The sequence below is a fragment of the Leopardus geoffroyi genome, chromosome C3, assembly GCF_018350155.1.
Source record: "Leopardus geoffroyi isolate Oge1 chromosome C3, O.geoffroyi_Oge1_pat1.0, whole genome shotgun sequence".
NCBI classification, from domain to species: domain Eukaryota; kingdom Metazoa; phylum Chordata; class Mammalia; order Carnivora; family Felidae; genus Leopardus; species Leopardus geoffroyi.
The window spans coordinates 120527950-120553732 of NC_059338.1; the positions used below are offsets into that span (position 1 = coordinate 120527950).

General features: G+C 36.5%; 1 protein-coding gene across 1 annotated transcript; it reads left to right on the forward strand.

Moving 5' to 3' along the window:
* Positions 1-3510: 3510 nt before the first annotated feature.
* Positions 3511-13745, forward strand: CA1 (carbonic anhydrase 1). Its single transcript, XM_045455836.1, has 6 exons — positions 3511-3730; positions 5130-5248; positions 7727-7822; positions 10368-10430; positions 11785-11940; positions 13528-13745. The coding sequence occupies exons 1-6, from the start codon at positions 3511-3513 to the stop codon at positions 13642-13644; spliced, it is 771 nt and encodes a 256-aa protein (XP_045311792.1). The 3' UTR covers positions 13645-13745.
* Positions 13746-25783: the final 12038 nt, after the last annotated feature.

Genomic DNA, 25783 nt, shown 5'->3' on the forward strand with positions numbered 1-25783 from the left:
TAAGGTAATGAAGGAAACCTTTCTTTTCTTCCCCTCAGCCCATGAGTACGTTTTCATAAAATTTGCCGATTGAACCAATGTAATTATTAAAGTTAAACCTTCTGCTCATCATGCTTTCAACATTTAAAAATCTCCAAAGAGCTAAAATCTTTTTTATTTTTGGTTTTCCCAGTAATTTATTGAGATATAATTGAGACATAACTTGGCACTTCCTAATGTTATGAGTTAAGCAATTCTCTCCCAGAATTACTTACATATTTTTGCATTACTTTAAAAAAAATAGATTTTTCAGAGCACCTGGGTGGCTCAGTCGGTTAAGCATCTGACTTCAGCTCAGGTCATGATCTCACGGTTTGTGAGTTTGAGCCCCATGGTGGGCTGACAGCTCAGAGCCTGGAGCCTGCTTTGGATTCTGTGTCTCCCTTGCTCTCTGCCCCTCCCCCGCTCTCACTCTGTCTCTCTGTCTCTGTCTCAAAAATAAATAAACATTAAAAAAAAATTTTTTCCATCAGCCTCATTGCTCCTGATTCATTTTCAAGTACATTTAGACTTATTTGGAATATTTTATCAGGAAAAATAGTCCTTTTCAATATTTGATGCCCTTAGGAAATAAAGTGTTATTTTAGAAGAGCAGAGCTGTGTAGATTGAGCTCCTGGGTATGCAAAAGCAGTCCAAAGATCACAGCCCTGGAACAGGAAAGGGGGTGGTGGTGGGGAGGCTATAGGTGAAAGTGAAGTGTGCAAAATGAGACATCTTGGACTGAGTAGAGATATTAAGCTGAAAGAGGCAAAGTTTGTAAGCAGAAAAAAGAGAATAAAAGTAAATAGGTGGGGTGTTGGGACTCAAACCATAGTACTCATTAAATTTTACATCCTTTCTCTATATAGTTTTCTGCTTGTGGGAGTACACAAACACACCCAGGTATGTAATGGAATAAAAGGTCATAATAGTTAGGGCTTGAAGTAATTGTGTGCCAAAAACTTTAAATGAATTACCATCCCATATTGAATGTTAAAATACTCATGTGATGAACCATCACATAACCATATGATGAAAAGAGGTCGTCTTCTTCAAATATGTTTTTCAAATATGTTAATTAAAATAGTTCTGTGTTTACTTATTTTTAGCAAAATAGCAAATATTGGGAAGCAAGTACAAGGCAAAGAGTACCTTCTATCACTGCATGAACTTCTGGCCAACCTGAGACACCAAGTCTGGAATGAAGTAAGTGCAACAATCAAGTCTGACTATTGGTCATCTTGAGCCAGACCAGAACAGATCAACTAATCCAATCCTCCAGAAAACAGAATAAAGTGGAAGTCTGTGGGCATTTATTGACAACAGAAGGTTAAGAAGGAGTATAAGCTGTGGAGTTAGATCTGGATTTAAACTCTAGACTTACAGGATGTAAGTAGCCACTTAAAAGCTTCTGTAACCATAGGAGGTATCTTCACCTCTGTGAAGCCTTCTTCTTATGCAGAATACAGATTTTAATGCCTAATTTGGTTGCTGTGAGGTTTAAATGAATTAACGCACATAAGGTTTCCAACACAGCAGTTGAGACATACTGGGCCCTCAATAAATGGTACCTTAAAAAAAAATGTTCCCTTTACATAATAGTTCCTTCTGCCCACCAGAGCATAGAATGGGAGCTTGGACCTCTCCCTACTCTGTTCATGAGCCATAGTGCCCACTGTATCTGAGGCAGTTGGCCATTATTAGTCAAAAAGAAACAAACAATATGTCTCTCTAGTCAAACTAGCTAAGAATTGTGCCTGACCCTCCTCTCCCTTCAAGGAACCCAGGTACCTCAGACAATTCGAGAGTGTGAAAGGAGATAATAACTACCATGACATGAAAAAGCATTACTGTGAAAGCTCATTTTTCTGGTTGTATTTCCTTTGAGTGTGTTCAGAGCCTTGGTTACATGGACCCAGCCAGAGTCTGATACCTCCTAATTGGTTTTCTTTGCCTGCTTGAAAGCTTCCATATATCTTCTTGTCACTCAACAGGTGGCAATTCTTATCTTGGTTCAGGCTTAAATTGGGTGTAAGAGAACTGTAGATGTAAGAGGAGAATTAAGGGATCACCCACCTCATAGGTCGCATAGGTTTCACATAGGGTATAGTGAAAAAAGCAACTGGACTTGTGGCTGAAGCCTGGCTTCTTGACTTCTTGCTAGTTTTGGTGAAGTCTCAATATCTCTCAGCTACAAAATGATAACTCTTACTCGGTAGGATTTTTGTGCATATGGTAGTGGTGCAACTGCTTTATAAATTGTATAAAAGCATATAAAAGAATAGTTTCTATTCCAGTAGAACTGAATTTGATGTGTAAAATAAATACGAGCTGTATGGAATTTCAATATCAATAAAATTATCTCCACTTATGAATTACAATATTGCTTTAAAACAAAGGACTTTTTTCTAATCCTGTGTGTCTGTGAAATGTATTTCATAGACAGCATATATTATAAATGATCAGTAATTTTGTTATCTGATTTTAAATTAACATCATGATACTAGTTGCAACCATCCTATAAACATGTGAATTATTCTCCTTACCATTTGTAGTATTACTTAAGTATCCAGCAAGGGTATAATTGGAAATATCAAGTGCACAAATCCATTTTTAATTTAGGAAACCCAACAACTCATATATGAAAATATTTAGCTGTATCTCTACTAACATGAGAGAAATGGGGCTGGTTTTATAAAACCTATGACTTAGATATTTTGCTCTTACAATATAATAAAACAGTTGAAACTGATCTGACCTTTGTGGGCTTTTTTTTATAATATCTTTTTTTATTTTTATTTTTTACTTATCTATATTTCCTGATAGGCAGAGATGATGACATAGTGGCCTATTAAGGGCAGAGAAGTTTCTATAAAAACCCACACGAGGTGGTTTCCATTGTTTCCTGCATGCTTACTTGCAGTCAGTTATTCCAGGAATTACCTTTGTTTGCAGAAAAGAAAACCAAGTAGAAGATCATGGCGAGTTCTGACTGGGGATATGATGACCACAATGGTAAGAGTTCGTCTGTTCATGTAAAACAAAATACTAGCTCATTGCCTTTTCCAGTAAAAGAGATATTGTGCATTTTTTTAAAAAGTAAATAAATATAAATATAAATAAAATAGCTGTACAGTCCTAAGTTAACAGTTTGAATTGCCTGACTTGAATAATTATAACTTTGTATGTACCCTTAACAGTTGTCCTTTGGGACATGGTTGTCTACAAAATGTGTTCTCTGTCTCTTCCTCTTTCTCAATCTCTCTCTCTCTCATCTGTATTTTAGAAATCTAGTGCTAATTATAAAATATTTATTGTGGTGTTGACAAATATACTATTTCATAGGATAGTATAGAAAAGGAGCATTCTTAAATGTTGAATTTTCATTAAGTTAGACATAATATCATTTAAGATATCAGAATTAATCCTAGTCTAATAAGCAGAGAACTAGTTATCCTCCTAAAACTTGGAATCAGACATGTGATGATTGTATGCATGTGTTTACCTTGCTAGGTCCTGAACAATGGGGCAAGCTGTACCCCATTGCAAACGGAAATAACCAATCTCCCATTGACATTAAAACCAGTGAAACCAAACGTGACACCTCTCTTAAACCTATCAGTGTCTCCTACAATCCAGCCACGGCCAAAGAAATTATCAACGTGGGACATTCTTTCCACGTAAGCTTTGAGGACAATGATAACCGATCAGGTGAGCCAAAAGATCCTTCTGGTTATGTTTTCTTTAACTCTTCTGGGACAAATTAAACAATAGGACTTTAAGAAACACAAACACCATCCTCGGCCTTTTGTGCATGTGTGTAGTACACATAACTTGGCTGCGATCTGGTGAAGCATCTTGGACTTCTGGAAAACTCCCAAGTGGTAAAGGTGAATGTTGGAACCCCCAGCTCTGTCTTCTTTCAGCCCTTCTCTTCCATGACACCAGCCCATCTCTTCTGGTCTCTAGAATCTTTGCACTCACTTCACACTCTCTAAATAAACAGTATTTTTTCCCAAGAAGGTTTAATGAACCATCATAATGAATATAGAATATAGAACATGAAACTGAAAAGGCAAATATTCTCTAATTGGAATGAGGACGGAGGAGCACAGTAGGAAAGAGAAACAGAGTGAAGAATGTATTTATTTTTTACCACCAGAAAAATAGTTCTGTTGTTGTGAAGTTCTCGGGTACCAGTAAGAATGTAAGTCTTACATAAATCTTGCAAGATTTATTCTGTGCTTAAATGCACTGGTCTATCTCCCCCCTCCGTGCCCCCCCGCCCTCCACTGTTATACTGTAGTCACTGAATTATCTTCATATCCCAGAATCTGGCACATTTCCTGCTACATGGTAAGATTCTCATAAATGTTTCTTGAATAACTATCGAATGGCAATTTCATAAGACAACTCTACTGACAAAAAGCCAGACTTGTTTTAGCACTTTCCTGCAAGGTTCTGACCCTAAATTTTAAGCACCTTGGGGCTATGTCCATTGTTAGATTATATGAGATCTGGTGTTATGTGTGTTTAATTAGTCATACGATTGTGTAGACTCTCTAAAAACGACATAGTCATTCAATGTTAAAATTTTTAAAGTGACCTCACTGACCCCCTAGCACTTTCTTTCGGTCCCTGGACAGGCATTCTCAAACAAAGCTGTCAAGATACACTGTTGTGTTTTGACTAGTAAAAAGTATGTGATGAGTAATTTGTTACTCAAAATAAATTACTAAAGATCTTAATGCATACTTCCTATTTAGTCTTTGTTGAAAGAATGAATGAATAAACTTGCAAATTAAAGCAGATTCGAGGAAATCCTTACAATTCACCCACCTTCCAATATACTTTCTTGGCAGCAGAAAAAGATAAAATTACAGCTCATGGGCTGAGAACTGTATATAACTCAATGCAATGGTCAGGGATGCACCATACATATGAATGCCATCATCGTGGATGTGGGAAAAAATCCAACAAGAAAAAGCCTTTGGCACCAGCGTTTGTTTTTAGTTCTACTCAATCCATTTTCGTGTTGGTTTATATTAAATGCAAAGATAAGCAGGAGCTTATGATCATAAAACTAATAGTAGTTCCCTTTTTCTTCTAGTGCTGAGAGGTGGTCCTCTTTCTGAAAGCTATAGGCTCAGTCAGTTCCATTTTCACTGGGGCCGCACAAATGACTATGGTTCTGAACACACAGTGGATGGAGTCAAATATTCTGGAGAGGTAATGTAACTTAGTAACTGAGACATAATTACACTGAGAATTACTCTCAGAAGCAGCTGCTTTACTATATAAGACACCATTATAATAGCTCCAAAGGAATGAGCATTCTGGTCTCTATAGGAGAACTCCCAAGCCCCTTTAAAATCAAACAGGCACTACTGAGTTTGGCAATAGAAGGAAATTTTGCATGTGAAAAAGGTAGCTGAACTTGGAGTTGAGCTCCTGAGCCCAAGAAGCATCTTTCTCTTCAGAATGCCTTAAAAACTGTTACCTTGACAACAGCATCAAGAGGAGACACTGCTCTCCTTTAAAGCTCTGACTCTAAGCTGACCACACCATTTGCTTCTAATTCAAATGTTCAAGTTTGGACACACCAGTGGCATAGGTGTAGCCATGCTGGAACACTTCAATAAGACTCTACTAAGAGTGCAAGTTTAACCAAAGGAATGTATACAAAGAATAACATACGCCTAAGTGAGGGCCTGAGGGCTCCTGCTGTAGGCCACCACCCTCCACCCTCTTGACTTGCCCTCACACAGAAGTCTGTGGTCCATTTCAAGACTCTTTGTCTGTATATACATAGAAAAATCAAGAATATTTGCATCAAACTGTCAACAGAGCATCTGGGAGATTGAAAAAGAAGAACTTGTGTTCTTTATATGTATTAATATAATACATAAATATTATATATATATATAAATATATATATATACATATATATATGTATATATATACTCCCATATATACAGGTTGACTTTTTATTTTACTTTTACAAAATGAATTTGTAATATAAATAGTTTTGCAATTTTTTCTACTTACCAATTTATCATAATCATTTTTTTCCAAGTCAGTAGAGTTAATTCTACCTCATTCTTTTAATGTTTGTATAGTATTTCATTGTATAAATATATCAGAATTTATGTAACTGCCCCCCCCCCGCCCCGATGGACAATTGCAATGCCGTTTGCTTTTTGTTCCATTGGTTTTTGACTTTTACCAAAATATGCTGCAACAAATACATATACCTTATACCCCAGTGAAAACACATCAGTGGGGCAGATTTTTTTTTATAGGAGAGATTACTAGGTTACAGGGTATGTGCTTTTATTATTTTGATAGAAGTTTTGGGATTTATATACACATATAACTGGCTTTACATTACATTGTAAAGCTTGGCTAACAACTTTTAATACTATGGAAACCTATTAAATGTTTCTTCCCATTTCTCCCTCAAAAAAAAGTAGACTAAAATTAAATGGACTCGGAGCCTAAATTAATACTATCTTTTTAGATGGGTATCTGGCTGTATCTAAGAAATCGAAATCAGTGATTCTCTCATCTAATTTAAGAAAAATAAAAATAATCCAGGCTAGAGATGAGAGGCACTTAGCCACAAAGTTCCACATGTGATTGAGGAAAGGAGGGAGGAAGGGAGGGAGAGCAGGAGTTGGAGGGGAGAGAGGAGGAGGGCAGAGAGGAGGAGGGGAGAGAGAAGCAAGAACCAGAGAGCAAGAGAAAGAGACAGAAATTAAATAGGTGGTATGGAGAGAACTAGTTAATTGAAAGTGATGATTGACCAGATGATCACTTTATGTTAGGAGGTCATAAAAGAATTCTTTCAGTAGTGGCATTTGTGTTCAGCCCTAATTCAAGACAAAAGGCTGCCATTGACAGATTAGGGGGAAGGACATTCCAGACAAAATCAGCAGCTAATGCAAAGCTGTGAACCAAGTGAAGAGGTATTATCTGTGAGATGTGCTTGCTGAAAGAGGGCTATTGATGGGGGCGGGGAGCAAGAAATTAATGATAACTGTGGTACTTTTTGATTGAGCAATTAGGTAGATGATGGTACCTTTTCCAAAGCTGGGAAAATGAAACAGTTTTGGCAAGGAAAAAATCAAGAGTTATACTCTGGCCATGTTAAGTTTGAGATATTATTAGACATCAATGTGGAAATATCAAGAAGATATCAAGGTGACATACATACATATTGGATATTCAGATCTAGAGTTCCACAGAGAGGTTAGGCTAGAGAAAATGATTTGAGAGGACCCTACATATGCTCAAGAGAATGTGTTCTTGGCCAAGACTCCTAGATTGTCCAGGAACCCCTACCCATAAAGTTACTAAAAAGTATCTCACATGACAGAAATTATTTCAACTGTGTTTAAAACTAGTTCAAATTCCTGATCTTTTTATACCAAAGCAATTTTTTAAAAGAAATAATATTGAATAATTATAATACTAGGGGAAAAGAAATTTTACTCACTATTTCCCTGGAAGTTGCAAATTGCCCACTCTATTCAATGTACATAACCCTTCTTAAGAGTGAGAATATAGCCCTTTTATCCACTGGATAAAGGTTCACATAAATGTTATTTAAGCCAACAGTACATCTTCATATATTAACAAGTTAATTTATAACTTTTTGTCTTCACAGAAGTATAAATAACTAATTGACCACATTATCATTTTTAGCTTCACATAGTTCACTGGAATTCTGCAAAATACTCCAGCTTTGCTGAAGCTGCCTCACAGGCTGATGGTTTGGCAATTATTGGTGTTTTGATGAAGGTGAGTTACAGAGCTCGGTTAACACAATTTCTTACATCAAAAAAGTATAAAATAAGGCAAAAGGATATATGAGTCTTTCTTTTTAAAATTTTCCATTCTACTAATGGCTACAGGTGAGCAAACAGTTCTCGAATACTTTGTTGCTTTGTTTTCTCTTGGTTTTTTCCCTTTTTTGAGAGAATTAAGTTTCAGGTAGGGCTAACATGGGAAGATATTGGAGGAAGGTGGAATTTCTATTTTCCAGCTTTTCTAAATTTCTTTTCCTCTAAACTTCTACTTCATAGGTTCAGGAATTTATCAATTTAATGTATCATCAGAAAAAAAATACTAAGAGGATTATTGTCCCATAAAGAAACTTCAGTTAATATTTAAAATGTCAGATGTTGGGACACCTGGGTGGCTCAGTTAAGCATCTGACTATTGATTTCAGCTCAGGTCATGATCTCAGAGTTTGTGAGATCAGCACCCCCCCCCCCGCCCCCATTGGGCTCTGCTCTAACAGCACAGAGCCTGCTTGGGATTCTCTCTCCCCCCTGCCCCTCCTCCACTTGCTCACTCTCTCTCAAAATAAATAAAGTTAATAAAATAAAATAAAATGGCATATGTTGCTGAAACCCTCTATAGGAGAGTCCCTGAAAAGTCCTATAGGGAAGTTATTATTAAATTGGATATACTAGGATCTTTTGGGTTCTGCTCATCAAATTCCAATGTGACAGGTTCCCCCCACACCTCTAACAAGCAATTCTTGGGCACCAGCAGGGTGTCCAGGAATTCAATTCTAACACTATCTACCCAGAGATAGCATCAGGTTCCACAGGTTAAGGGTTCAGACTTGCAAGATTACAAGTCCCCCTGCCCCACTTCAAATGTCAGTCCTCAAGTCCAGATGGTTGTTACCTGTGCTTCTGACTGGTTATAAATCAGAGATTCCCATGACCTCTTCCTTGGGTTCAAAGAGGCTTGCTTAATTTGCTAGCACAGCTCACAGAACTCAGAGCAATATTTTACTTAGTAGATTACTGGTTAATTATACAAGGGTATAACCCAGGACTAGCCAGATAGAAAAGATGCATAGGGCTAGGTATGGGGAAAGGCAAAGAGCTTCCGTGCACTGCCCAGGCACACTGATTTACCTGTATCTCCTTTAATTCACCAATCTGGAAACTCTCTGAACCCAGTCTTTTTGGGTTTTTATAAGAGCTTCATTATTTAGGCACAATTAATTAAATCATCGGCCATTGGCAATTGATTCAAGCTCTAGCCCTGTCCCCTCTCCTGTCCCTAGAGGTCTGAGGGTAGAATTGAAAGGTCCAACCCTCTAATCCCCTGTTTGTTTCTCCTGGCAACCAGCCCTCACCTTCAGATTCAGTCTAGACGTCCCCTAATTAACATAACAAAAGACACCTTTATCACTGTCATCACTTAGCAGATTCCAAGGATTTTAGGAGCTCTGTGTCGTAAACATATGTCTTATTATAAACATCACAGGTAGCTAACTTTTGGGATCATAGCAATTCTAGTTAACCTTTCTTGAGCACTTACAACATGCCACAATTGTACTCATTATAACTAATAAAACAAGCCAAAAGTAAGAGGTTGTGTTTTGTATCACAGTTTTGCTAAATTCCTGGATTTTGTCTTGTATATCCCTGAACATCTTGTCCATATTAAATTAAAACCAAGGTTTTGTTTTCCACTTCATCTGTGGTGTGAAAAAATGACATACACAGAGCCATTTACAATGGAGATATAGTGGCCATTTCAGAGCTGCCTTGCACATCCTGCTTTTTGAACCTTAGAACTGGGCCAAACCACCAATATTCCAAGAAATCAACAAGAGCAAGAATATCCTATTTGAGAGAACTAACAAAAGTGAACTTTTACGTAGTGACCACTTCACCTGACAAATCTGTGATGTACAAATCTCACCCTGCTTGTCAGCACCAATGAACTCTTCTCAAAAACTGCTTATATGGAGGCGCCTGGGTGGCTCAGTTGGTTAAGCGTCTGACTCTTGGTTTTGGCTCAGGTCATGATCTCAAAGTTTGTGAGTTTGAACCCTCAGCCGGGCTCTGTGCTGACAGCATGGACTCTCTCTCTCTGCCCCTTCCTCTCTCTCTCTCTCTCTCTCTCTCTCTCTCAAAATAAAAAAATAAAAAAATGTAAAAAAAACAAAAAACAAACAAACTACTGACATGATCATCCTTCTCTTCCATAAATGAGTCTATGTCCTGTAATTAGAACGCTATTTGGGTTTCTACCTTAATCTGTGTGCCCTGAATTGTAATTCTTTGATCTCAAGTAAACACTGTACCTCTTGAGCTGGTTTCTTGTTTTTAGGTTGATGGTGGTTACACATTATGAACAACTTACAGTGCACAAGGGCCCGCAAGGACATACAACCAACAAAATTCCCTCTCCTAAAGCAGAGAGAAAATATCTTACCTTTCTTCAGTTACGGTTTCCAATTGAAAAAAAAAAATAGCCAAACATAGGTTCACTTAATAATAATTTCTAACACACATTTTTTTTTTTAAATCTCCAGGTTGATAAGGCCAACCCACGACTGCAGAAAGTACTTGATGCCCTAAACGCAGTTAAAACCAAGGTAAATAGACTAAACACGTTAGTTTAAATCAGAGAACAAGAGGGGCCCCTGGATGCCTCAGTCAGTTAAGCGACTGACTCTTCATTTCAGCTCAGGTTATGATCTCACAATTCCTGGGGGATCAAGCCCCGCATCGGGCTCCATGCTGAGAGCGCAGAGCCTCCGTGGGATTCTCTCTCTGCTCTTCCCCTGCTTAAGCACACCGGCTCATGTACACACTTTCTCTTTCTCTCTCTCTCAAAAAAAAAAAAAAAAAAAAAAAAAAAAAACTTTAAAAGATAAATAAATAAATGAAAACAATTTAAATCTGAGAACAAGAATCCACAGAACTACTGAAATCATTTACATATTTGAAGTGGGGAATAGGAAGCCTAAAGCAAAAGTTACCACTCTGAAAATCAAGGTACTACTTGGATATTGCTTGCTTCTGAGGTCTCTGACTCAGGTATTTGTTTTGTTTTTTTCTTTTTCACAATTATTATCTATTTCAGCAGGATGAAGCCTATAGAAGAAGAAGTTTCATAGCCATTCAAATTTTCTTTAAAAACTATATCCAACTAAAATGTGATTTTTTTTTCCCATTTCATGAAGAAAAATGTCTCTATTTCTTTAGCAGTACAAAAATGCAGGAGTTAGGGGTATTTTTTTTTGAGATACCATTAACAAGCCATTAATAAACAACCGAAACAGAAATAGGAATAAATAGAATAAGGCTAAAACATAACTAGTTTGCACATCAATAAATAGTTTTGTCACTGGAACAGTTTCTGGCATCATTCCTAAAGAAACAGTAAATGTTTGGGGCACCTGGGTGGCTCAGTCAGTTAAGCATCTGACCTTGGCTCAGGTCATGATCTCACAGTTTGTGGGTTCGAGCCCCATGTCAGGCTCTGTGCTGACAGCTCAGAGCCTAGAGCCTGCTTCTGGCCCCTCCCCGGCCCCTGCTCACACTCTGTCTCCCTCTCTCTCTCTCTCTCTCTACCTCTCTCTCAAAAATAAATAAACAAAACAAATTTTTTTAAAGAAACAATAAGTGTTTTATTCTGGAAGTGAAATATCTTCTAGAGAATATAGATTATTTTAAAACTTCTTAACATTTGTTTATGTTCAGCCAAATGAGGAAAGAAGATTGCTTGGCCAAAATGCCAGTGTAGCAATTTTTCAGTCTTCTATTACTTTTATTGTTTATATCTACAAACACACCAGTGTATACTATATAGTAGGAAAATTAAATTTTCAGCTAAAATATCAAGACAATATATATATACCAAAATTATATAACATAGATACCATATATGTATATGCTGTAAGTATTTTAAGTCATGGTATAATGATACATTTCTTTTCCTTCCAGGGCAAACGAGCCCCATTCACAAATTTTGACCCCTCTACTCTCCTTCCTTCATCCCTGGATTACTGGACCTACTTTGGCTCTCTGACTCATCCTCCTCTTTATGAGAGTGTAATCTGGATCATCTGTAAGGAGAGCATTGGTATCAGCCCAGAACAGGTAGAGTATAAAAGGTGAAAGAGTGGGACTTAGGAGTGCAAAGCAGGAATATCACTTCAATTCATAGTAAGGTGGACATTATGATTTCAAATAGATTTTTGAGGAGTTTGTTTTCCACTCCCAGTGAAAAAGATTCATTTCTGACTTAGATCTATTGAATAATTAAACAGAAATGTGTGTTATAATACTGTTTTCTACTTTATACAGAAAAAAAAAACATGAGATTCTGAACTCCTACTATCTTTTTGACCTTATTAAAAAAAAATCCAACCTTGACAAGTGTCTTCCTAAGAGTTTGAGAAACAAAGAAAAGATTGTCACTGGAAATTCTACCAAGACTTTGAGGAAGTATGGCTCACAATAGACATACCTTGAGAGTTGACAAAGGTTTTTTGTTCTTTTTTGAAGGTTTTAATTATTAACTATCCAAAAAAAATCTCTTTAATTATTGTTTATAATTATGATAATAATAACTACCACTGATTGAGCAAGTACTTTCATTAGGTGCCTTATACATGTTTTGTCAGCCAATTCTCAGAACAAACCTATAGGACAGGCAACGTATGTAGCCTACTGATAACATATGCTACATGCCAAGCAACATTCTAAGAACTTTATGTGTATTAACCCATTTAATCTTCACAAAAACCCATTGGAAATAGCTGATAGTGTTCAATATTTTTCCTATCAGCTATTTAAGGGGCCTGCTCCATACTACATTATCTGTATAAAGTTTTGCCTCTATTAAATCTGGAGCGATAAAATGTTGAGGACACACCAATTTATTTTTCAGTTGCAATCATTATTTCCTTTTTTGCAGTTTTCTTTTAATTGTGAAGTCAGTGACTTTTTTTTCATGCCTCAATAGTTTTATAGGCCAGTTGATGTTTTTGTGAACTCTTAAAAGTCTGTCTACATTAAATGACAGGGTTTTTTGTGGGTTTTTGTTGTTGTTGTTGTTGTTGTTGTTTGTTTTGTTTTTGTAAGGTGATCTTTTAAGAAAAAGGTAAGAATATATTTTGGGGTGGGAAAGTGATTATTCTGAGAACTCATAAATTATCACACATTGTGCCTTAACAAAGAAGCCTTAGCCATAGCTGAAGTCACTTACTCTAAATAGGCTAGATTTTTAGCAGAATCGGACACACAAGCTGAAAACAAACTGATGGCTGTCAGAGGGGAAAGGGTGGGAGATGGGCATAGCAGGTGAAGGGGAGGGGAAGGTACAGATTTGGAGTGAATAAGTCACAGGGGTAAAAGGCACAGCACAGTGAATATAGTCAATGTGATTGTAATTTTACTATACAGAAACTGAGGCCAAAAGCAGAAAGTCACTGACCCAATTAGCCTAGTTGACACTCTGAGAAAGTTGGCGTTCTAATCCAGTCAATCCTTGATCATTTAAACCAAATACCTAGTTCAAAGAAATGTGAAGGAATCTTTCACTTCCACCCTTCCAATTGGTGAAGTCATTGCAATCAATAACTTAGTTTTTTATATATCAGTGCATTGATTATACTGGAAATAAAGTGCTTTGTGTAACTTTAATAGCCTTTGATTCCTTAAATATTTTATTCTTCCTCCCAGCTGGCACAGTTCCGAAGTCTTCTATCAAATGTTGAAGGTGACAAAGCTGTCCCCATTCAGCACAACAACCGACCACCTCAGCCTCTGAAGGGCAGAATAGTGAAAGCTTCATTCTGACGGGACCAGGAAGGAACTTATCCTCCTTCCAGAAACACTGCCCTGCTTCTGACACAAACCGGTAAAACAAATTTTGAAGAAATAAAATTATTTCAATACTAGCAAGACAGCGTACCTGCAAATTTAATCTGTAGAACTGAAAAGTTTTAATTTTTGTTCTTCATGCTTAACTCAAATAATCATCTATAAGCTTGTTAAACTTGTGTGTTAATTCAAGTTTATTTTGTGGAATTATTTATAATTACAATTAAGGTATATTGGATAATTTCTTAGTGACTTGTATCTCTTTCCACTTTATTCAGTTTAGTTGAACCAATAAAATAATTTTATCCCTCTCTTATCTGTTATGTACTCTATTTTTTTAATATTAATTTTCTACCTCATTTACATCCAAAAATCTTAAGTGCCTTATTTGCAATATTATTTTACCTCAAATGTAATAACCTAAGAGCAGCTTGAGATGAAATATTGAGAAATGTATTTTCTTACTCTTAAATATATAGCTAAGATGACAACTGTACTTAATATCGTTATACCAGCCCAACATTTGTGTTCTCTGTGATTAAAATGGTGTCTTTTATACAGGAAGATGTTGCTTCTGGATATTGCTTCCACTTTTGCTCCTCCCATTAGTAAAGCCAGTGGTTTCTCCCCTTCCCCCCATTATTATAACTGATTAGCTTGAATAGAGAATCTATAATTCAAAATTTGAAGAAAATTCACCAGTGAATGGTTTATAAAAATGATGGAGTCATTTGGACCTAAAATCATATAAAAACATCACATAATTTTTAAGTCAGATATGTCCCTAAACTAAAGCCAGTTCTTTCTGAAGCCATATCTACATCCAGAATTCAAATCTTGTGTCTAGTGTATAGTCTTGTAATTGGCTTTCGTTTCCTTCTCTGTGATTTAATACAAGGAACTGTATTAGATACCAAAGCCCATACCCATTCCAATGTCCTAGAGCTGTCAAATGTTACAGAATCAGTAAAAACTTCTAAATAAATATAAACATAGTTTAAAAAGACAGATCAAGCAGATTCTTCATTGCTCTGAGAGAGTCTTTGTATAAAGATTGTGTTTACTTTGTACCTAAAAACTGCACTAAGAGACTTCTTTTGAAATTTTTGATCTGGGGCCCAGAATTTAAAGAATCCTTCTTATTAAAATGTAATAGGTTCAAATAATACTTTAGCTCTGCTCACATAAGCATTATATAAACAGAAATACTTTCTTTGCAAAAGTAATGTGTGTATATTACTGTATATTTGCCAGATACCGAGAAAGCCTGAAGCAGTTACACTTGTCCTATGATCCTCTTCTTTTACATGAGTCACATTGATAGGATTTCAATTCGAAAGTTATCAAAGGTCATCATGAAAGCCAAAGAAAGAGGGGTATGAGTTTAACTTGAGAAATATATTTGCATGAGGTATAAAAGGCATAAAAATTTTTGCAGAAAGATATCTGCAAAATATATCTACTCAGTACCCACAGTGTTTGAAAATATTTCCCAAAGAGAAATTGAGCAATTTAAAAAAAAAACAAATTTCACAAAAAGGATCTGAAAAATATTTAACTTGATGACCCATATATTTTTTAAGAAGGTTAAAATGTATTCTTGAATTTAAATATAAATCTGTAAGTCTTGTTATGAAGAGGGCAAAGAGATGACACAAGATATATGATGGTCATCAAACTTCATCCCTAAGCTGAATGCCAACTGGGGAGCATGTTTCCCCTTACTGCTTCTGCCAGAATTTCACTTATTTGGCAGAACTCACGAGGTGCATTATGGGGGCTTTCCACATTTCTCTGAAGTAGCCGATAAAAGCAGCTGTTGAGAGAAGATATGTGGACAAGGCATTGGATGATCTAAGAAGGCAACTCATATGTTTCTTTGACTCGCCCTCCCACTGTGTGCCCTCTTCCCTTGCCAATGTAGGTAAATGATTTGAACATCCTGCAAGTATTTTCTGATTTTTCCATGAGGTTTGGCAGCTGACCTTCCTCCAGCAATCCAGAATGACAGTGCCACCTGATGGGCCCAGCTCAAGAGTAGAAAGGTGCTTCTATACCCTACTGTTTCCTGTCTTGTCCAGCCCCACAGTCCCACCCTTGCTTTCAGAAACACCATGCTGAATATTTACGGTGTCCTTTGCTAATTTGTGAGTCCAAGATATTTTCTAAAGTGTTCATTTTTGTAAGTTTTAGATAACTCAAAGAACGTTAAATTCATCAAAGACAGAATTAGGGAAAAGAAAAGAAAGGGAGATAAAAATCTTCTTTACATTTATTTTTTACATGACTCAAAAGAGGACATTTCTATTTCTTATAACTCTGGTTACTATCAGTGGTTCTGCGTGGATTCCTGTGAGTATGTAAGTTAGGCAATGAAACTTCTTTCTACTTCCCCTGAAAATGTAAATAGATATAATCAAAATTTTGCATGGAAATTTAGAGTACTTAGAAACTCAACCCTTTGTTCCCTTCCCCATCACAAAGTCAATCCTGGACTGCCAATAGGATTCTGGCTCTAAACTACAAAAAAAGTTGAACTACAATGGGACTGACTCCAGGTTTCTCGATCTTGCTTCCTAATTTAACATTTATTTTTGCTTTTCTACATCTTTCTTTAGAGCAGGTTTCTAGATGGAATCATGTATATTTCTCATATAGTTCATAAATTATCTTCTTGTTGTTTTCTCCTTTACAAATATTATTTTGAGTTGGTATAGGGCTCCATTGCAGAAGAGATATAAAACGATAAAAAAGAAAGAGAATTCAAACTTTAGGGAATTGTTTCATTGATTAGCGGGTAAACTAAAAAAAAAAAAGTTGCAAATGAGAGTGAAAAGAGCATAGAAAAATTCAATTGAGGAGGATCTCATTAGATCAATAATAACTCAAAATCACTCTGAAAGTCATCAACATACTTTGTATCTAAGACCACGAACGCATAGGGAAATACTTATTTTTTGAGCATAATCTTGACGATTATCCATAAATAGCAAATGCTTAATTACTCACTGTTCTCTGTGAGACACTGTTCTAGGATTTCCTTATTACTCTCACCAGATTTGGCTATTTTCAATCTCATCAAGGAAACAGAGACAGACAGACAGACAGACATAGATATAAATGAATAAATGATTGTATTTATTGCAGGACTGGTCTACTTTGACAAATTAGAAACATAGATATGAATATTTAACCTATTATAAGAACACAGTTTATTATATGTTCCTAGAATGATATGGACACATTTATAAAGCTAAGGGGAAAATATGTAAAATAAGAAAGATTTTAAAAGAAACATAACATGCTTAAAACAAGTTAGGAGAAAAGGCCTTAGGCATTCTGGCTTACAAATCTAGATTTCAATAGAGAAGTAGCTCATGGGAGTAACTTTGAGTCTTAAGATATGTGTATACTCTCAGCCCACCAGATGAAACTGGTGGTTGCCAGCAAGGAGAGGGATGGGGGGATGGGCAAAATAGATGAAGGGGATTAAGAGGTAAAAACTTCCAGTTATAAAATAAATAAGTCACGAGGATGTAATGTACAGCATAGAGACCACCGTCAATAATACTGTAATAATGTTGTCTATGACAGATAATAACTAGACCTATCAAGGTGATTATTTTGTAATGTACAAACATATCAAATCACTACATTGTACACCTGAAACTGATACAACATTGTATATCAACTATAATTCAATTAAAAAGTAAAGCAAAGCACAAAAAAGAATAAAGCCCTAAAATAAGAAAAAAAAAAAGATACGTGCATACTCTCATCTTGTATCTTTACAAGTATCTTTAGTATCTTTATACGAAAAGTGCCCTGGTGGACAAAGAGGTCATGTTTGAAGGTGTTAGAATGCTCAGAGCATAAGTGCACTTACTAGAGGTTTCTCACAATGGCATCTGGGATGCTAATCCCTTTGCTATGAGAAGGTAGAAATAGCAATTATGTCAGAGAGGCATAGTGTTTAAGTGGCCTTATTTTTTCCCCTCAAAGACTAGAGAATATACTTTTCCCAAATAATCAATAAATATTTTAATACCCTTTAGAGGCAGACACATGTTAAGCTATTTGGATATGTTATTTTCCATCACGTTAACTGATGACTCAATTGTCTGCAAACACAAACACGCACAACAGAACCACACCATGCAGAAATAATGTTTAGCTACTTAGGAAAAAAAAAAAAAAGACCCTCTCTCATCCATACACCAAAATAAATCCAAGGTGGTAAATTTTTCAAGGAAATCAATATACAAGAAAAATAGGTAAATATTTAAATATCTGGTTGAAGAACTTTCAAAACACCAAAGGTACAAACCAGGAAATAACAGAATAAGTGACTGAGCTAGGAAAAACTTAAATATCTAGGTCAATCAACAATAATAAAAAAAAACTTAATGAAAATAAAAAATTGCAACTGGAGACATTTTTTTTTATGTAAATGACATCAACAGGAACAATGGCCTTGCTATAGAGAAAGCTTTCATAAGTTATTAAAATAAAAATTGACTTCCCAAGAGAAAATAGTAAGAAGATACAAATAAGCAATCAGTAAAGAAGTAAATATATGAAAACTGCTCAATCTTAATCTTTTTTAAGATTATTTATTTATTTTGAGAGGTGGGGAGGGCAGAGAGAGAAAGGGAGAGAATCCCAAGCAGTCCCCATGCTGTCAGCACAGAGCCTGACATGGGTCTCAACTCAGGGACCATGAGATCATAACCTGAGATGAAATCAAGAGATGGACACTTACCTGGTTGAGCCACCCAGGCACCCCAAATTAGTAAATTTTTTAAAATTTATTTATTTAAATTCAAGTTAATTAACATACAGTGTAGTATTGGTTTCAGAAGTAGAACCCAGTGATTCATTAGTTACCTATAACACCCAATGCTCATCCCAACAAGTGCCCTTCTTAATGCCCAACACTCATTTAGCCCATCCCCTGACCCACCTCCCCTCCAGCGACCCTCAGTTTGTGCTCTGTAGTTAAGAGAACCAACATTTATGGTTTGCCTCCCTCTCAGTTTTACCTTATTTTTCTTTCCCTTCCCCTATGTTCATCTGTTCTGTTTCTTAGATTCCACATATGAGTGAAGTCATATATTTGTCTTTCTCTGACTAATTTCACTTAGCATAATACACTCCAGTTCCATCCATGTTGTTGCAAATGGCAACATTTCATTCTTTTTGATTGCCAAGTAATATTCCATTGTATGTATATACCACATCTTCTTTATCCATTCATCAGTCAATGGACATTTGGACTCCTTCCATGATTCAGCTATTGTTGACAGCATCTACTGATGCAAGGAAATAAGAACTGTCATACATTGCTGGGAAGAACATAAAGTAGTATAGTCTGTTCATGAGTAATGCAAAAATTGTGCTCCAGAACAAATCTTCTTATCAGAAATCATGTAATGAAATGCTAGGTTCGATGTAGGAAAGGAGAGTTAAATGGTAGAATTCCCACAGCTAGTTACAAGCCTTGCCTAGCAAAGAGTTCTCCCACAGAACATTATGGGAGCATCTCCCCTGGGTCTTCTTTTCTGTCTTATTTCATAATTCTTGTACACTTCAATGATCTCTTCCTTTAGACTATAAACATTGCAAAAAGAACAGGTGAGAGAAAAGAAGCAGAAAGACTGTGATTCATCTCATCACTCATCTTTGTATCTCTTGAAAAACTCAAAAAGATAGAACATATGATGAGTGTTTAATGTATTTGACTCTAACACCGATGTAATTATTCTGGCTATAAAAAAGAATAATGGGGCACCTGCGTGGCTTCAGCTAAGCGTCCATCTTGGTTTCAGTTCAGGCCATGATCTCACAGCTCATGAGTTTGAGCCCCACCTCCGGCTCTGCGCTAACAGTGAGGAGCCTTTTTACAATTCTCTCTCTCCTCTCTCTCTGCCCCTTCCCTGCTCTCACCCGCACAAGCTCTATCTCTTTCTCTCTCTCTCTTTCTCAAAGTAAAGAAACTTTAAAAATTTTTAAATAAAAAAATTAAATAAAAATTTAAAATAAATAAATAATAATACATTGTCTATGAAAATTAGGCACAACCAGTCTAATAGCAGTTTCTGAGTTCTATGCAGGAAAAAAAATCACAAACAATAAATTATTAACCTAGAAATTTGAAAAATGAAACTCTAATTCTTTTCTTACTTATTATTTCAAACATCTACTAAGCATTTTACCATGAGGATAGCATTACACTAATGTAATAAAAATAAAGAAAATAAGACACTTGATCCTATTAATAAGCATCTTATGAACTCTGATTTTATATTTCTTTATTTCTAGAACACTATGCTAATGCTGTCAGGAATACAAAAATAGATAAAAATAGACCAAATCACAGAGGAGCTTACAATCTACTGGGGGAGACATCCGTGTTAATAACTGCAAATCATTACAGAATTAAATATATACTGATATTCACACAGTCAAACGCTATAGGAAGGCAGAGGAAGAATGATTTAACCTTAACTTCCTCTTGCTATTTATCAGCAAGGTTTTTCTACCTGTATATGAGCTACAAATTTACCCATCTTTCAGGACACAACCAACCTGCTTCAACAAGTTGGAACACAATCGAAGAGTTTGAAATCTACTATCAGCCTTGTCTCCTGGTATGAAGCACATGCTAGGAGAATAGACCTAACTCAGGGAAAGGCCATCTTGGCCTGTGAAGTAAAATGCATAAGAGGCAATGCATAAGAGGCAAGGTTCTGTACCACTACAGAAAGTAGTAGACCTGTACTGAGCAATCAGACACAAGATAATGTTGTGTCGTAAAGAAATCCAGGACCAGTTAGAAAATCCAGAAGGTGGTCACAGAGTCAAAGGTGAAGTCAAGGAGCCAGACTTCACTTCCTGGGTAAAATAAAATAAAAAAATGGCTAAATGCAACTTGCTGTCTATGTCTTAGGAAACTCGGGTTAACGATGCCTAGACTTAGACACAGAGTGTAGGCAGAAGCAGCAGTTACTGGAACTGAAGCACACAGTCAGGAGCAGTAGCAGCATTGACTGGTGTGGAGTCCCAGGTCAGGACTGGACTTCTCATATCCCTCTATTTAAGGTCAGGATAAATTTCAGAGACAAGCAGGATTGAATTTGCATCAGATAGGCCGGTCGACCCAACTATTGATGGAAAGGCAGATAGAAGAAGCATGAACAAAAAGGGACTTTTAAAGACAGATATAAAAACAGCATGATCCCCATTGTCTGCGACTGTCACATTTCCAAATTTTCAAGCTGCATTTGTTACAAATCTGTCCCCAATCAGTTTTGAAAGGTTACATGAAGTCAAATAAAGCACAACAAAATAACAACAAAAAAGTCATTTTAGGTTAAATTTGATTTAGAAATAAATGAGTCACCACTTTAAAGAACAAAGGGAACATTCTGTGAAGTTACAGTCCGTGCAGAAAACTCAAGGATTCCAAATGTTTCCCGCTGGGCAAAGTAGACTCAGAATCTTAGCAAAGGTAACTGAAGGGCAGTGTGGTTATGTACAGAAAACTTGTGAATGAGCAGTATACATTATAACCCACCCATGTATGACCTGATGGACCTGTGAGATGAACTTCTTTGACTCAAGGAGATGTTCCTATTGGAAATGAACACAGTTGTGTAACAGTATCAGACCAACTTCACTGAGAACTTCTTGGTATGTCTCCCTTTGGTATCAATCTTCCTTTTGTAAGAATGTACCCACTTTACAATTCAAAGGATTAGAACACTATATTCAGATTAATTCACAGTTAAACAAAGGCATGTGTGATAATGTAGTTGAAATGCCAGAGGCACTGGCAACAGGAGCACAATTCACTTCAAACAAACATTTATAAAACCACTAAAATGTTCTAGGCCCTCCTGTATCTCCAGTCTCTTGTCATATTCTCAATTCCTCTCAACTTCTCTCATCATTTGCATTTCCACTACCCCAACTTTGTTAGCGTCAGCATTGTTTCTCCCTGGAATAATTTCTACCCTAATTGCTGAGTGCTTGCCCTTCTCCAAGTATGATCCACATCAAAGCCCATTCTAAACAAATTCCTCCCTTGTAAAAAATCCTTTAATGTTCCTCCTTGTTTCAGGATAAACATCAAATGGCTCTTAAGACCTGTGTGATGTGTCCCTACTTATCTCTCCTGCTTCACCCTCCACCTCTCCCCTCAAGCTTCCTGTGCTCTAGCCATGCAGACATGTCTGCAGTTCACTGAGCAGGCTACACTACTAAGTAACTCAGTGCCTTTGCATATGCTCTCAGCAACATGCCCCATAGTAGTGCTCTGTCTCCAAGATTCAACCAAATATCTGCTTCATATAAAAAATTCCTTGGTCCTGTAGCTACTAGTTACACAGTACCACCCTAAGACCCAAGCAAGAAGGACCCTGCACTTCTGAGGGCCTCATACATTATAAACAAACAAAAATAAATTTATGAAGGAACATATGAACACCTCTCTCTCTCTCAAGATCTGGTATTCCGCACTGGCACAGCAAGACCCATAACCCTAATCATCAATTCCTCCACTGACATGATTCAGGCTCCAAAGAAATACATCTCCGTATCTCTAGCTGCGTCCTTGAAACAAAGGGCAACTGGAGCTAGACGACATAAAGGTTTGTGGGGTCATGCCCGTGCTGATGTTGGAGACAGACACTGCTGCAGAGTGTGGGGGGAATTTGAGCAGAAATAGCATTTAGGCAAGAGAAGGGCCATAATAATCAAGCTTTCCAATAGCGTATGTGCAATAGATCCTTGCAAAACAAAATGCTATTCCCAGTCGAGCCAAGTACCCATTTTCTTGTTTATCTATGTGCTCAGATTTACGGTTCCAGAGCTACTCACAAATTAGCAAGGACTCACAACAGTTGCACATAGCAACTGAGGAACATTTTGCAACCTTTAACAATTCACATTACTCTTAAATTTGTATATAAATAGATGTAACGTGTGACTCATCGATCCAAATAGCAACTACATGGACATTAGAATCCATTTGTTTGTATAAAAATATTTAATACACTTTAGGATGGACCGAAAGGGTATTATGCTAAGTGAAATAAGTCAGACAGAGACAGGAAAGTACCATATGATTTCACTTATAGGTGGAATCTAAAAAAACGGAACAAATGAATAAATGAACAAAAAGCTCAATCAGACCTATAAATACAGAGAACAAACTGATGGTTGCTAGAGGAAAGGGAGATGGGGGGATGGGCAAAATGGATGAAGTACAGTGGGAAATACAGGCTTCTAGTAGCAGAATGAGTAAGTCATGGAAATAAAAAGTACAGCACAGGGAATATAGTCAATTGCATTATAATAGCAATTATAGATGGTAGCTACACTGCCCGTGAGCATAGCAAAACATACAAAGTTGTGGAATCACTATATTGTACACCTGAAACTAATGTAACATTGTGTGTCAAGTATAATGTAACATTGTGTGTCGGGTATACTCAAATACATAAATATATTTGATACGGTTTAATTAAATATTCAAAAAATTGAATTATTAATTCAGTTTCAGTTAATTTTTTTTAAATTTTAGTGTTTTGGGGCACCTGGGTGGCTCAGTTGGTTAAGCATCAGACTCTTTTTTATTTTATTTTATTTTTTTAGTGTTTACTTATTTTTGCAAGAGAGAGCTGAACATGAGTGGGGGAGGGGCAGAGAGCGAGGGAAACAGAATCCAAGCAGGCTCCAGGCTCCGAGCTGTCAACACAGAGCCCAGTGTGGGGCTGGAACTCACAAACTGTGAGATCATGACCTGTGCCAAAGTTGGACCCTCAACCAACTGAGCCACCCAGGCGCCCCAGTTAAGTGTCAGACTCTTGATCTCAGCTCAGGTCTTGATCTCAGGGTCATGAGTTTGGGGCCTGTGTGGGGCTTCACACTGAGTGAGGAGCCTACTTAAAAAAATAAATTAATTAAATAAATAAAATTGTTAATGTTTTATTTTACATTTTATTTTAAGAGATAACTGGGTATTTTATATAAAGAGAATTAAAAAAATGTTAACATTTATTTATTTTTTGAGAGATAGAGAGAGCATGAGGGAGGGAGGGGCACAGAGAGAGCAAGACACAGAATCTGAAGCAGGCTCCAGGCTCCAAACCATCAGCACAGAGCCTGACGTGGGGCTTGAACTCATGAACCGTGAGAGTATGACCTGAGCCAAAGTCAGATGCTTCACCTACTGAGCCACCCAGGCACCTCATATATAAAGAGAATTTTTTGAAAAAATATGAAAATAATTTAACTTTGGTAAATTTAATTAATGAGTTGATGAAAATATGTTAAAATTTTATACACTTTGAATAGGTATATATTTAGACACTTAGGTTATTACTATTAATAGTATACAAATTATGTGAAAATCTTGATTATAAAATCATCATTAGTTATTTTGGTAAGAGTAAGTTCAGAAAAATATATTTGTGGGTAAATGAATTTTATTTATGAATTATGTTTATTGCTATTTAATCACTCACCCAAACATTGCCAGCCCTTCAACAGAATACACAGACATGCCCACTAATATTTAAATTCAGTTGTCTTTGCTCTTGTGCTATGGTAACTTTTAGTAATAAAAAATTCCCAGACTTACTCAGACTTTCAATTTTGTCATAAAAAACAGCTTTGTGAAATTTAGTCTATAGTGTTTAAATATTTGAACATATGGAATGCGGGTTTTCATTTATGCCTCTTCCTAAGCCCTTCAAATGTTAATAATAGGCCAGTGACTCCCACAGCCACAGAGCTTATGTCTTCTATGGATGTACAGCATTGTATCATAATTATCTGTTTCCAATTTTTTTTTTTTTTACCACTAAACTATGATCTTCTCAAGGGCACAGATTTCTTCATCTTTGTAACTCATGTGCCTAGGACAATTCCTAACATATGTAGTAGGAGTTAAGCAAATTGGTTACATTCGTACATAAATAAAATAGGGCTACATTATTTAAGAGCATTAAGTTTTTAGCCTAACCACCCAGGTTGCTATCCTGGCTCTGATACTCTCTTTACCTGGAATAGTTACCTTAACCTTTCAGCCCCTTGGTTTCCTCATCTACAAAATAGAAGCAAAAAGAGTGCCCACCTTGGGGTACCTGGGTGGCTCAGTCAGTTGAGGGTCCTACTCTTGATTTTGGCTCAGGTCATGATCTCACAGTTCTTGAGATAGAGCCCCATGTTGAACTCTGTGCTGACGATGTCGAGCCTGCTTGGGATTCTCTCCCTTTTTCTGCCCATCCCCTGCTCTGGCATGCTCTGTCTCAAAGTAAATAAACACTAAGAAAAAAAAAAAAAAAAAAGAGTGCCCACCTCATTCAGTTGCTATTAGAAGTATTAAATGAGAAAATAAATGAGGTCATATTTGCAAAGTCTTAGAACTGTGGCTGCATATTAAGTAGTATTTACTAAATAAATCCCTCAATGAAATCAGATTAGATTTCTTTAGGTTTCACTAGACACCTTTATCTTTCATCACAACAGCCCTGTGAGTTACGTGCAGTTATCCTCATTTTACATATGAGAATGTTGAGGTTTCCAGGACTTTAGAAGCTTGTCCAAAACCACACAGATGGAGACTAGCAAAGTCAGGATTAGAATTCTAAAGTTTGGAGGCAAAGCCTGAACCCTGAACTTTCTTTTCAGATACAATCATTTTATAAAAATATGTATGTGAATGGGCGCCTGGGTGGCTCAGTCGGGTGAGCTTGCAACTGAGGCTCAGGTCATGATCTCACAGTTCCTGAGTTCAAGCCCCATACCAGACTGTGCTGACACCTGGAGCCTGTTTCGGATTCTGTCTCCCTCTCTCTCTGCTCCTCCCCAGCTTATGCTCTGTATCTCTCCCCCCCTCTCTCTCTTTCTCTCTCTCTCTCTCTCTCAAAAGTAAATAAAAATTAAAAAACATTTTTTAAAAATATGTGTGTGAAGAAAAAAGTGTGTGTATATAATTACAGAATTATTTCTTAATGCTCTATTTTATTTAGCTTTTAATAATTTTTAAATTAATTTTTATTTATTTTATTTATTTTATTAACTTTATTTTTATTAATTTTATTCAGCG

Excerpts from the sequence above, each read along its gene's own strand:
- CA1 (XM_045455836.1), top strand. The coding sequence starts at position 3,511 with ATGCATGTGTTTACCTTGCTAGGTCCTGAACAATGGGGCAAGCTGTAC. Across the intron at positions 3,731-5,129 it reads GGACAATGATAACCGATCAG|TGCTGAGAGGTGGTCCTCTT; the intron begins GTGAGCCAAAAG and ends TTTTTCTTCTAG. Across the intron at positions 10,431-11,784 it reads TAAACGCAGTTAAAACCAAG|GGCAAACGAGCCCCATTCAC; the intron begins GTAAATAGACTA and ends TTTTCCTTCCAG.